General features: G+C 49.9%; 1 protein-coding gene across 4 annotated transcripts in view; it reads right to left on the reverse strand.

Moving 5' to 3' along the window:
• CACNA1A (calcium voltage-gated channel subunit alpha1 A) overlaps positions 1 to 14,008 on the reverse strand; it is a 204,933-nt gene that overhangs the window by 111,495 nt on the left and 79,430 nt on the right. For all 4 annotated transcript variants that reach the window (XM_054563540.1, XM_054563537.1, XM_054563538.1 and 1 more), the window contains exon 4: positions 1,404 to 1,495. In XM_054563540.1, coding sequence (XP_054419515.1) covers positions 1,404 to 1,495 — 92 coding nt within the window. The remainder of the gene's footprint in view (positions 1 to 1,403; positions 1,496 to 14,008) is intronic.

The raw sequence follows: 14,008 nt of genomic DNA on the forward strand, positions 1-14,008 counted from the left end.
CTCACAATTAAATGAGAGTTCATACCTAGCAGAGTACCTGACGTGTGGGAGGTGGTCATTAAACAGACTCTTACTAGGATTAGCTTTGGGATCGCCCTTAATTTACTTTTTTAAAGATTTTATTTATTTATTTTTAGAGTGAGGGGAAGAGGGGAAGAGAAGGAGAGAAACATCAAAGTGTGCTTGCCTCTCGAGTGCCCCCTATTGGGGATCTGGTCTGCAACCCAGGCATGAAGCCTGACTGGGAATCGAACCGGCAACCCTTTGGTTCACAGGCTGGCACTCAAGGATGGCGTTTCATTTAAAATGATGCAGCCTCCTGCTGGAATCTTATAGACACCTGAGTAGAAGCGCCTTCTTTCTACAAAAGGACCCTGGTGGTGGTCTTCTGGAAAATCCTGCTCTTTAAATCTGGATAGCAATGAACCTGAAGTCTGAAGCCAATGATATGCAAAGTGGTGATGAAAACAGAATGCGCCTCACAGGCTTGTTATGAGGATAAATGAGTTTAAAAATGGCAAATACTTAGAATACTGCCTGGCACACCATAATCATCATCATCATCGTCGTCGTCATCATCGTCATCATATTTTCTATCCAATACAGTAGGATAGAAAAAGGCCGGATAGAAAAAGGCCAGCTCTGTGCTTTGTTTTGTTTTTGCAGCTGGACCTGATCCTGACCCTGAGCATAGCAGCCGCCCCCAAAGGCTGGAGCAGAAGCATCCCTGCAGAACGAGGAAGCCACGTGGAATGAGCACGGACTTTGGAGCTTGTCACTGAAAAGCTGTAAGCACTCAGGTGAGCAGTTCGGCCTTTCTGAGCCGCAGCCTTTTCATCTGTAAAATGGGTTCACTGGGGGATTACAAGAATGAACTAAGATAATGCACACAAAACTACTTCGGCAGTGTCTGGTACTACACAGGCACTCAACCAATGGTAACAGTTATCGACACCAGTGTTACTGCCCAGGCTTGGGGGCACACTTGCTAACTCCTAGTTCTGCCACATCTCAGCCCTGGCACCCTGATCAAATGATTCAGCTGCTCTAAGCCTCCGTTTCCCCACCTATAAAATGGAGATTTCAGCACTAGCAGCGTCATAGGGTTGCCTGTGAGTCCTGACTGAGGGGATGGGCAGTGCTTCGCATGGCTCCTGAGAGACACTCGGCGCTCAGTAAACGGGGGCTGTGGTCACGGATAAGCTTCCCGGCTCGCCTTCAGGAGCTCACCCAGACCCGAAGCCAGGTTCCGGAGGGTCCCCCGGGGAGCTTCCCCGAAGTGGAGCCTGCCTTGATATAGGCTAGGGCAGCACTCGGGGCCCCTCCTGAGAGGCTTGGCAGAGGGGAAACTGAAGACACCAGGGCCCCGAGCAGACCTCTTGCCAGGTTGGAAACTCACGCACTTGGGATTCCAGACACCAGCTTGAGCGGTCGCAGCACTCGAACTGCCCTCAGCGTCCGAAGGTCAAACTCTGTCCCAACTGTTGCCAAGATGCTGGAAGAAAGAAACCAGAATGGAAAACAGAGGGTGGGTTTCAGGGTCAGGGTCGGACAGATGGGCGGGGTGCTTGGAGTTTGATATTGTCTTTTATTGGCTGGGTGACCACGGGTAGGGAACGTTACATTGCTGGGACTGTTTCGTCACCTGTAAAACAGTGTTAACGTTACCTGCTTTATGGGGTAAGAGGGGATTTACAACGATCCCAAGCAGGTGGATGGTTGATGAAAATAAATGTTGGATTGGGAGGAATGGAAGATCCTCCAGGGCACACGGTCGGGGTGATGTTCAATACATTCCACAACCACAACCAGAATGGATTGTGGGGGAGAGTGGGAGGCCCTTCGGGACTTGGGGTTCTTTACCAACTGGCAGGAAAGTAGCTCAGTGTGATAGCCCAGACCACATGGGTTCATACCCCAGTTCTGCCACTTCCCAGCTGGGAAACCTTGGGCAAGTCACTTCCCTGTTCCATGCCTCAGTTTCCCCTTTTGTATAATGGGATAACAGCAGTACCCCAGAGTATAATACACCTCAACACTACACTTCAAACAACAGTATACAGCTCAAAGAGCTGTGAGGATTAAATGAACTGGTATTTGTGAAGCAGCTGGCACACAGCCTGGCACGCAGGAAGTGTGCTTAGCTGCTCATCAATGAACGGGAAAAGAAACAAGCCAACAAGAACCATCAGTGTGGCCCTGATGGTGTGGACCAGTTCGCATGGACCCTGAACCACTCTTGCAAATGCAGGTGAGATGAGCCTTCTGTAGAACTCCACCCCCACACCTGCAAGGACCGCAACTAAGACCTCATTTGTTAAGTGTTACTGGTGAGGCAAGGGCTCCCACAGCCCCTCCTCCTAAGGCACCGTGGGGAAACTCCCTGATGTGTTTCCCGAATGAGTCCATTCCAGAGGCAAGTAATGCAGAATGAGCTACCATGGAGCCACTCAACACATGAACTTGTCCTCACGGCCGTAGACAATGGACAGGGGTGCTGCACACCAGTGGAGGGCGGCCACGCAAGTATCTCGATGGTGTCGTCAGTCTTGTCCAGAGGTCTGGACCTTACCACACTGGTCTGTGACAAGTATCTGCATCTCTTTGTCTGAGGGCTTCCTCCAAAATCGAGACAGTCCCCTGTGGGAGCAGCCCACAGCCAAAGACTGCTGGGACTGGGTGGGTCAGTTCCCAAGCCCCCTCGCCCCTCATTCCAGGTTGCTCTCAGATGTGTTCCCAGAGGGACTGATCCCAGCCGCCCACCGAAACCGCCTGCTCAGCCGATCATCCTTTCTTGCTGCCCTTCCCCTCCCCGCAGAGACCTTTCCTGGGGTCACCTCCCAGATGAACTACTTGCACCTGAATCCTTGTGGCAGGGTGTATGCTGGGGCACCCCAAACTAAGACAGGGGTTGTTTCCAACTCTTTTCAAGACTACTCCTAGAGCAGAGATGGGCAATTTAGGTTGCACTGACCTATTTTTCCACCATTGACAAGTGTGCATCTGGGTATGTCCCATGTGCCAGGCAGAGCAACACATGAGACTCCCCCTGGCCCATGGAGCTGATGCAGAAGGAAACTGCTTAACAAAAAAATGCACACAATGAATGAATCCATCACAGGCATGAACGCATCCTTAGAGAGGGTGGAAGACAACAGCTCCGACGGTACACAGCAGGTCCTGTCAACTAGTCTGGGACCCAGGGAGGACCGGTCTCACGCTGAGGTCTCATGGATGAGGAGGAGGAATCTGGTCAGTGGGGGAAGAACTTTCCAGGCTGGGAATGGCTGAGACAGACAGTGCGGGCGGGAAGGAGCTTGGCAAATTCGAGGGATGCGAAGGTGCCACGGCAGGGATTTGGGAGGTGCCGTGAAGCTGGAGAACAGGATGGAGTCATGCCGCCCGACCCTAAAGAGCTCCTACTTCGATTTACTCTATTTTTCTATTCCTCCACCAACTTTCTCACATTCCTCTGGGTTCCTCCAACTCCATTTTGTAAGTCACCATCCTATTTATACATCTCCCTTCTTTCCTTCCCGGCGGATGGCTGGTTAGGATGTGCGTAGCAAACAGGCATCATCCGAGGGTTCATTTATTCCCTTCACAAACATTAACCGAGCACCTACAGTGTGTGGAGGCTGCCCAGGTCCCGGAGACGCGAGCCACAGGAACCCCTGTCCAGGGGGAGACTGAAAATAAGCCCAATAACTATGCTGAATGCAGGGGGGTGGGCACGAGGGAGAAAAGCAACGTGGGGACTGGGGAATGGAAACACCAGTGACACGGAGCGGGAGGAGGGCAGCGATGACGTTAACATCAGCGGGTGAAGGCAGCCGCTCTTGACCGTCTGGCAGGGAAGGGGTTCAGAGATAAGAACGCTCGGACCAGCACTGCCCAGCGGAACTTTAATCAGGGCTGCATGTTCAATTTATAATTTTCTAGCAGCCACGTTAAAAGAGTAAAAAGAAACAGGTGAAATTAATTTTAATAACATAGTTTCTTTAACCCAGTCTATCCAAAGTGTGATCATTTCAACAGGCAATCAATGTAAATGATTTATTAATGAGACATTTTATACATTATTTTCTTTGGATTAAGACTTTGAAATCTGGCGCATATTCTCCACTTACGTCTCAACGGAGATGCTTAATGACGGCGTAAGACCAGCGGCAAAGGGACCGGCCAGTGCAGGTCCAGGGAGAGAGACACTGAGGATGTGGAGACAGACAGGGGGTGAGCCACGTGAACATGTCAGAGGAAACTCTAGGTGAAGGGGTAGCCAGTGCAAAGGCCCTGAGGCAGAACTATGCCTGGTGTCTTTGAGGAACAGCGTGCAGGCCAGCTTGGCTAGAGCCTAGCAAGCCAAGTGACACTGGGAGGCCATGAGACTTTGCACGCCACGGGGAGGACTCTGGCTTTTTCTCTGAGTGAGACGGGAGCTAGGGAGGGTCCTGAGCAGACGACGGGCATGATATGACTTATATTAAAATTAGATCCCTCTGGGGACAAGGTCAGAAGCTGGAGACTGGGGAGGAAGCGACTGCGTTGTTCTCGGAGAGTGATAATGGGTCCAGACCAGGCTGTGCTAGACGCAGTGACAACACTGAGATGAACTCCACCCTGCCCTCAGACGATCGCGAAAGTAGGTGGAGGAAAGATGCAAGTGCAGGCCCTCTGGTCCCAGAGCTGGAGGAGGCTGCAATGAGGAGGAAATGAATACAGGTGGGAGGGCTGGGGACAGCAGCATTGCGAAGTCCAAGTCTGAGGAGGCAGCATGGCACCAAACTGCACAAAATCTCAGACCTGGGATTAAACCCTAGCCCTGTGTTTTCTCATGGCGCGGCCTTTGCCCAGACTTGCCTAAGCCTCGGGACGGCAGAGACTCCTACTTCCCTCCTGCCCACTGCCTTCCCAGCCAGCACCCAATATGTACTATCTCCTGATCTCCTCCCTGGAAAGGGGAGAAGGAACTGGAAAGAAAACGAGCAGCGGAGGGGGCTTGTCTGGCCCAGAGCGCCCTCGGAGGCAGGAGGCTTCAGTCAGGATATGTGGTGCATAAGAAATCGAGCGGGCTGCACGGCGGAGGCTGGAACGGGAGGCTGAGGAGGTGGGTCTTGCCGTGTGGACAGTGGGAGTCATGTAAGGTTGCGGAGCAGGGGAGGGATGTGATTGGGGTTGGCGTTCGGAAGACAAGCCTGACAGCTGAAAGGACAGATTGGTGGTGATGGAGGCAGAGCTCGGAGGGAGCCGCAGAGCAGGCCGGCGTCAGGAGGGCTGGAAGTAGGACAAAGGCAGTGGGAGTACAAAGGAGGCCCTGATTTATATTTAGCTGCCATTGATTGCTGTGCACCAGGGAGCTTGCCTGGGCTCGTCAAGTCCTTCCTGCATCCCAGTATTTAGCAGTTAGCAGGATGAGTCCCATTTTACAGAGGAGGACACTAAAGCCCAGAGACGTTGCAAACGCACGGAGACGTATGCCGCCGAGTAAGAACGTGAACCTAGGACACCAGCCCCCCAGAGCCCGGCTCCCCACCTCGCGTGGCTCCTTGGGTGGGGCGAGGGCGATGGCGGGGACGACAGAGAAGGGAAGAACGGCTTCCTGGTTCCGACAGAACCACCGAGCGACAGTCATTCATTTACTCAACAAGGGTTGAGTAGCACCGACGAGGGGCTGGGTACTCAGGTAGGGCCTGAGGACGCTGCCGTGAACAAAGTGACAATGGGAAAACATATGGTAGGTCAGGTGGTACGAAGTACTATGGAGAGCAACATGGCAGCCACCAGGGCTTTCGATGGACGGAGTGAGCGCGGGGCAGGAGAGAGAAGAATTCAGGGCGACTGCAGGGTTTGGGCCTGGTCTCTGTGAAGGAAGGCGCTGCTGTCAATTGAGATGGGAAGACAGAGGAAGGGACAAGTCTGGAGGAAGGTCAAGGGCTGGGCTGTGGACACACTGAGTTTGAGATGCCAGTTTTCTGTAACTCCTTCGTTAAAACCTATCCCTGGCTCCCATCAGGCTCAGGGTAAAATCCAAAGTCTACTGTGACCACACGGCTGTGCGTGACTTGGCTCCCGCAGGCGGTGGCCACTCTGACTTTCTGTTCTGCCAACAGGAAAAGCTTTTTCCTACCTTGGGAATCATACACTGGCTATTTCTTCTACTTCAAGTGCTTGCCCATCCCCTCAGCTCTCTCTCCCTTTTTGCCTGGATGGCTCTCTTCAAATCCTGCAGGCGGGAGCTCACCTTCTGTCCTCTAGAGAGGATTTCCCTGGTTCTTACGGCCAAAGAGACCCTTCACCCTCTGGAATTATGTTGTTCATGAAGTTGTGCTTATTATTCACCTTCTCTTCTAGAATGTCAGCTCCATGAGCACCGAGACCTTTAAAAAATTTTTTAAAGTACCTGAAACACTTGTCATGACCAAGCAGGTACACACTAAACAGCCAGTAAATGAGTGAGGCGTGGCGTAGGACAGGGTTATGGTAGACGAGGTATCCCAGGGTAGACAGGTAAAGTGAAAAAAGCCAAGGCCACAACGGAATGTTGGGGGAAAAGCAACATTTTAAAAAATACAAAGAGGGAAGTGATAATGACAAAGAGGGAGACATCAAAGAGGTGGGAGGGGACCTGGTGGAGAGTGTCATCCCTGGGGATCAAGTTCAAAAGTGTTTTGAGAGAAGTGAGGTCATTGGTCTCCAGGGCAGCACAGAGACGATTATGAGGCAACGGATGGAGAGCATCCATTATGCGAGGCACCAGGACACAGGAGAGTCTCACCAAGGCTGATGGCTGGAGAGAACAAGAGGAGAAGAAATGGAAACGAGGGCCTGGGTATGGGAAGAAGGACTTTCCGGGTGGGAGAGGAGTATGTTTATATGTCGAGAGAGAAGTCAGTGATGTGTCTCTCGGTGTCTGGAGCTGCCCTGCCCAATACGGCAACCACACGACACATAGCTATTTAATATGTGCACTTAATTTAATTTAAATTAAATTAGACATTCAGTTTCTCAGTTGTATCAGCTGCACTTACACATAGCTATTTAAATATATACTTAATTTAACTTAAATGAGACAGTCAGTTGCATGAGTCTCATTTCAAGTGTTCCACAGCCACAGGTGGACGGCTGAGTGCATAGAACATTTCTGTCATCGTGGAAAGCTCCATTGGATGGTGCTGCTCTAGCATGTCCACCCTACTAGACCGGGAATTTTCAATGGTTTTGTTCATCTGTCTAGGTACCCCCAGTACCTACAAGTCTCCCTGGTATACAGTATGTTTGTTGAAAAAAATACATGAAGAAATACTGGAGTGAAATGTAGGTTAGCACAGGGATAACTAACAGAGTGGATTTTAGAAGAAATGGAAGGGTGGGTAGGAGACAGGACTTGCCTCAAACTAGGAAAAGAATCATGGAAGACACTGCTGGTTGTCCACCCGCCCAGCCATCACCACCCCTTCCCTTGCTAGATGGAGCCTGTCTTCCATCAAAGAAGCAGCTGCCCAATAGTCTCTTTTACCCAGGATTCTTTGCAGTGGGAGCTCTGGTCACATGGCAGAAGACAGTCCCTCCTCTTCTTGTGTCTACATGGGATGGCTGGGCAGATACCCTGGGACCCTGAGTGGTAAAAGTCACCAGACAATCTTTCCACTAAAGATGGCAGACTGGAAAGATGGACAAGATTCCTTGGAGACGTTGCTCACCTGTGGAACCAACCGCCCTGGCTCCTGACTTCTTGTAACCTGGAAAACAAACATCCTTCCTAGCGGTTAGGAGCCAGGCAGCCTGAGTCAAATCCCAGTTCCTTCAGTCACGAACTGTGTGGCCTTGGGCAAATCACACAACCCCTCTGTGCCTCAGTTTCCTGAGCTGTAAGGCGGAGACGATAATAGTATTGTACTTCCCTTATAGGTGTGGGAATTTATGTGATAAGCTTACACTTGCGCTTGGAATTTACTAAGGCCTATACAAACGCTTGCTTTCATCAGCCTTTTTATTTTATTTTGTTCCTTGCAGCTAAGTTATAGCAGAACTAACTGATAAAGGCAACGCCATTGAGTTTATTCTTTGTCAGGCTGTTTGCTTTACATACAGAGATCCCATTTTAAGCTCCAGTATCTTTACCAGGTAAGTGTTCTTCCCTCGTTTCACTGACAGGAAAATGGAGCCCCAGAGGGGTTGGCCCGCATCACACAGCTAACATGGGCTGCCTGGGTCCTGGGTCTGCCTTTGCCAGTGCCACTGTGCTGCCCCTTGGGTAACGTCACCGCTCCACGAACTCCTTCCTGGGACGTCAGCCAGTCTCGTGTCCCCACTAACATGAGTGTGGGAGGAGCTCTATTTTCTCTGCTCTCTGGAAGTCCGGACGTCAGTAAATATTTGCAGAGGAACAACTACCATGTGCCGGGCGGCAGCGGCGGGGGTGGGGAGGAGGGGAACATGTGCAAAAGCCCTGGGGCTGGAGAGATGTCATGGTAAAGACTAAGGTTACCAGCTGAGAAGCGGGGGACAGAGGCCAGGAGAGTGAGAAGATGCTAGCATGGCTGGGCAGCGGCGGGCAGGATGGGGGCTGCCACGGACTCCCTGACCTTAGGTTAGAAGCAGCACCTGCCCTTGGAGATACAGGTCAGATCTTCCTGAGACGGGTGCTTGGGAGCATAACTGCTTCCCATGCAGCCTGTATTCTTGCCATTCACAGACTGTGCCGATCCTCCTCAAGTTCATTCTGAAATCACCTGGCTTATAGCTCCTCTTGGGAAAACCATTTCTAAATTCTTTTGAAACCCTCAAATGCAGAGAATCAAGTTAATTGCTTTCCTCAGTTCATGGCATATTTTCACGTTTGGTCTGTGCAACGCCCCTGTCTTGATTGATCGTTCGTGCATTCCCTTCTATCCTCAGACTCTACTTCATTCTTCCCCCATAAGAGCCAACCAATAGAATGTTTACTCTGGTCTTATTGGAATGTGTTCTGATAAAACATGTGCTTTGTTTTGAGTGTGTATATTTTTAATTTACATATGTGGCACAAAGTTAGGCATATTCTGTTGTTTTCTGTTTTCACCCAGAACTATGTTTTTTTGTTTTGTTTTGTTTTTTAAAAAATTTATTTCTAAAGATGGGAAGGGAGGGAGAAAGAGAGGAAGAGAAACATCAATGTGTGGTTGCCTCCCATGCAACCCCTACCCGGGACCTGGCCCGCAGCCCAGGCATGTGCCCTGACTGGGAATCGAACCAGCAGCCCTTTGGTTTGCAGGCCAGTACTCAATCCACTGAGCCACACCAGCCAGGGCCAGAACTCCGTTTTGAAGCCCCGTCCAGGATGGCCTGTTGGACGTGCAGCCTGGGGCAGTCCCTGGGCCCGGGGATCCATAGGCACATCTGCCACATCCCACGTCCCCTCCCCCAGGCAGGGGCCCCAGACGGCCACCAGCTCCTCCTCCACAGACGGGGCTGGAGTGGACATCTCTGTACCCTCCGCTTAGAGACCCAGTGAAAACCTCCCCAGGAGGGGCGACTGATGGCATGACTGCTGGTGGGTCTGGGCCTAACCTCACTCGGCACGGCCGCGGAGCCTTCGGAGCGGCTGCCCAGGCCACAGGCCCTTGAGCGAGGCCAGAGCTACGTCTGCCCCTACGTTCCCACCTGACTAAGGCATCTTACCCATTTTTCCAATTTTTTCCCACTATAAGAGGCATCCAGAAATACTCACTATTTTAATTTTTTTCTTTCTGATTATAAATGATTTTGAGTACCATGTCATACTGATTAGCTTTTCGGAGATCTCTTTCCCCATCTGCCCAATCCCATATTTTGCCTGTTTTCCTATTGGGGTTGCTGTTATTCTTGTTGACTCCCAGACATTCCCTCATGTAGTCTTGATCAGTGCTGCCCAATATGGTAGCCACTGGTCACACGTGGCTATTGAGTGACTGAAATGCGGCTAGTGTGAGTGAGGAACTGAGTTTTAAACGGTATTTACTTTTAATTCATTTATACTTAAATTAGTCACATGTGGCTAAGGGCTACCGTGCTGACAGCAGTTAGTTATTAATCCCTGACTAGTTTTTCTTTTACCCCTCTATGCGCTATTTACCAGCACTACTTTAGTTCTTACCAGGTACCAGGTGCCATTTTAAACGATTTATAAATATTAGTTCATTTTAAACTCCTGACAACAGATAAGTAGATTATATTCTCTCCATTTTATTGATGAGGAAACTGAGGCACAAAGAGGTTGAGTAATTTGCCCAAGGATTCATAGGAAACGGAAAGACCAGGATCTGGTTCCTGTCTGCCCAATTATGTCTTTATTTGAACTGAGTATTTTAGTTACCATGTACTCAAGGGTTGTTTTTTTTTTGCTTTAGAGTTTGTACTTTTCAAGTTCTACTTACGAAGTCCTCGTCTTCCACGGGCTGCACAGATATTCTCCTCCCTTCATGTGAAGTTCTCACCTCGCACTGGACCTTTGCACTGAGCAGCGCTTCCTCTTACTTGACTTTTAAAGTAGAGGGTTGCACAAAAGGACACTTTCCACTGCACAAAAGGACATTTCTATTTTGGGTGACTCATGAAGCTCTCTTCGAGTGTGATGTTTTCTTAAATAAAAGGAACAGGACCAAATGCAAAACCCCAGAAAGTGCCAGGTAAGTGATTCTAGAAAAGACGGGTTGAATACAGCTGGGCAATAAGGAGGCAGCATTTGAGAGCGGACTTGCAGATCTGGAGATTAGCAGGTCTAGGGCCTCCTGAGAGAGCGCGCTACCCTGCCGATACTGCTCAAGGGGGCAGTGGAAGGAAAACCTCCTTGAGAGACGAGGAAGAGAGGAGGGGGGAAAGATGACGTGGTGATTCGAGCGGGGTGGAGCACAGCATCTTCCCAACAAAGAAGAGTCATCCAAATTTGCCAGCAAAGAGCACAGCGAAAAAGCAGGGCCCGTGGGTCCCTTCCGGGTGTTTGATGGAGTGAAACTCTTGAGGAAACGGACGACCATGTTTTCAATGGAATTCTCAGACACTGACTGGGCACCTCCTATGGGAGGGAGAAACACTCCTGAAGCAAAATATAACTAAACTCTCACCAGCCCACAGTTGATGGCAGTTAGACTGGTCCAACCAACGGGAAATTCTTACGCAGTTTCTACCAAAGTGAAACTGATTCCTCCCAGAGAAATGTGAGCAGGAACCACCAAAAAACAAGTAGAAGGGTGGGGACAGCAGCTTTCTCTGTAAGAGCTCCAAAGTGGAGATGACCCAAATGCCCGCCACCTGTGCCATGGATAACAGTGCCCACGGCCATGACGGTGAATCACCTACAGCCACAGCAACAACCAGGGTGGAGCTCACAGACACTAAGCCACGCGGAAGAGGCCAGGCAGAGCACGCAGTAGGATCTCACGTATCAACACGCGAGGCTAATCTACGGCTGGGGTTATGGTGACTGGCGGGAAGGAGAGGGTTTCTGGAGGCTGGGGATACTGTGTTTCTGGATTTGGGTGCTGGTGACATTAATGCGTTCAGTTTTTGAAATTTACTCAAATTGTCCCCACATGTGTGTGCTTTTCTGTATGTATGTTACACATCAGTATAAAATTAGACAGATTTAGAAAGAAGCTAACGCTTTTTGGGGCTCGCTGTGGGCCAGGCAGTGCGATCGTCTCATTCGGTCCCCGAGACGATCCTGGGAGGTAGGGCCTGTCACTCCCTCTCCTCCCAGACCAGAGGGGTGGAGCCACTGCTCCAAGCTCACACAGCTGGTCCACAGCCGAGCTGCGTTTTGACCTCATGTCCCATTCGTTTCTAATTGCTCTGCAATATTTTCCAGGCTTGGAAAAGTGAAGGTTCATGGATTTCTTTGAGACAGAGGAAAAAAGAAAAAGAAAAGGGAGATGATGAAATTGAAACTGAGGAAATTCAAAGGAAGGGGAGTTCATAAACATGACCACCAATGTCTTAAGAAAAAGTTGGCAAGATCCCCAGGAGGGAGAGAAGGTTGGAAGCAGATGTGGGGTGAATTTAATAAAGGCACTGACTAAAGATGAAGACGCGGGTTTTGTGTCGGTCTCCGCCTATCAATGACCAATACTGTGGCTGGGCCAGTCCTTGTGGTATCTTTATGACTGCAAGACCCCCTTTAACAGTAATCATCAGGGAACTTTGAAAAATAAAGTCTTTTTATGCACATGACCTGAAAATTACACAGCGCATCTGGGGCCACACAGCCACAGCGAGGGGAAAGAGAACACACCGGCCAAGGCTTTTGCTTTTACTGGGGTCGAGAGTGGGGCCTTCGGGTTTCGAGGGCTCACTCTTTATGGATGAACTTAAAACATAAGAGTGGGAATTTCTTTTAAAAGATTATTTTTAGAGAGTGGGGAAGGGAGGGAGATAGAGAGGGAGAGAAACACTGCATGTGCCCTGACTGGGAATTGAACCAGTGACCTTCTGGGTCACAGGTCAGTGCTCAACCCACTGAGCCACACCAGCCAGGGCAAGAGTGGGAATTTAAAGTACTAGAAAGAGAAACAAACAAGAAAAAACAGTGGTCAGTTTTTGAAATCAACCAAGATCTCTAAAACGAAGGAGGTCAGAGGGAGAAGGCCACCTGGCTCTTTATCCAACCCTGTGGCAGGCAGTGTGGGTATTGAGATGGCTGTCTTTGAAATGGTACGTCTTGGCAATCCAAGCTTAACTTAGGCACTTGCATTACAAAAAAAGAAAGCAACTGTCAAGGCTTACACTTACAAAACATTGAGGGGTACTGAAGGTCCAGCTAACGAGACTCCTCCATGCAGGAGATGAAGGAAGCCTACCCACTGGTTTTCTTGTGCCATTTTGGCCTCAACGAGCATTTCCCGACATGGTAACAACAAACACTTTATACAGTCTTACTTTTCCATAGCCTTGTTCGTGGGCACTATCACCACAGGAGGTAGGGCTGATACCCACGGTGCCGATGAGCAAAACTGAGGTTCTAAGAGGCCAAGTGTCTTGATTGAGATCACAGAGAGTTAGTTTCAGAGCTGACCTTGAACTGAAGCCTTCTGCCTCTACTCTGCCCCTGAAGCCAAGCCTCCATCCCAGTGAAGCTGCTCACTCAACCTCCTCTGCTCCTTTATCCAGAGAACCTGCTCCCTACAGATCCTCAGCTCTGTCTTCAAAACTGCTTCTGCGCCAGCCCAGAGAGCTTTCTGCCATGGTGGAAACATTTTATTCTGAGCTTGCAATATGGCAGCCACCAGCCACACATGGCTAGCGAGCACTTAAAATGTGGCTGAACAATTGCATTTTTTGTTTGATTTAATTTTAATGGATTTACATTTATATTTAAATAGCCATGTGGCTAGCATCATAGAGTGGGTTACATAATCAAGGCATGCCGTTGGTGCATGCTGGTTACTCTCCATTTGTTCCCCAGGTCCTTTCTCCATCTTGCCTGTGCCCAGCCAGATCAATCCCTGTGGACTACACCTCCCAGAGTGCTTTGCTCTGGTTCCTGGTTGGATGTGACCACTGGGAGGCGCTGGCAGGAGATGAGGGAGAGAGACGGAGTCTTGCTTTCCGAGCTCTGTCCCTGGTTCTAACCCAGGCCTTCCTGCCTGGCTCTGCCTCTGCTGGGTTCCAGGAGTGTACGGATAGCAATGGCTTCCCTTTGGGATCTCAATATCCCTTAGCAAGTTTCTTGACTTGCCCCCATCTCTTTAAGGAATTTCTTCATGACTTGCTCTTTATTTGAAACCATCTGGTGGGTAAATTGTATTTCCTGTAGGGACTTTGACTAGAAAAAAGGTAGGATGAACAGATCATCCATGAAGTCTGCCCATCTGAGGGTTTCTAAACCCCCCAGTTTCTGCGATGAAAGTCTCTGGAGAAGCAGAATTTGACTCTAGGATCCCTCACCTCTAAAGGCAGGGATACTCTGCTGCCTTTTCCCAATAAGACTTCAAATCGGGGAAAAAACATTCTGCCTGGTTCTCGCCTCCTCCCATTGTATTAGAGCAGGAGCTCC

Source organism: Pteronotus mesoamericanus, unplaced genomic scaffold, assembly GCF_021234165.1.
Source record: "Pteronotus mesoamericanus isolate MK-2021 breed Mesoamerican mustached bat unplaced genomic scaffold, CSHL_Meso_final scaffold_827, whole genome shotgun sequence".
Classification (NCBI taxonomy): domain Eukaryota; kingdom Metazoa; phylum Chordata; class Mammalia; order Chiroptera; family Mormoopidae; genus Pteronotus; species Pteronotus mesoamericanus.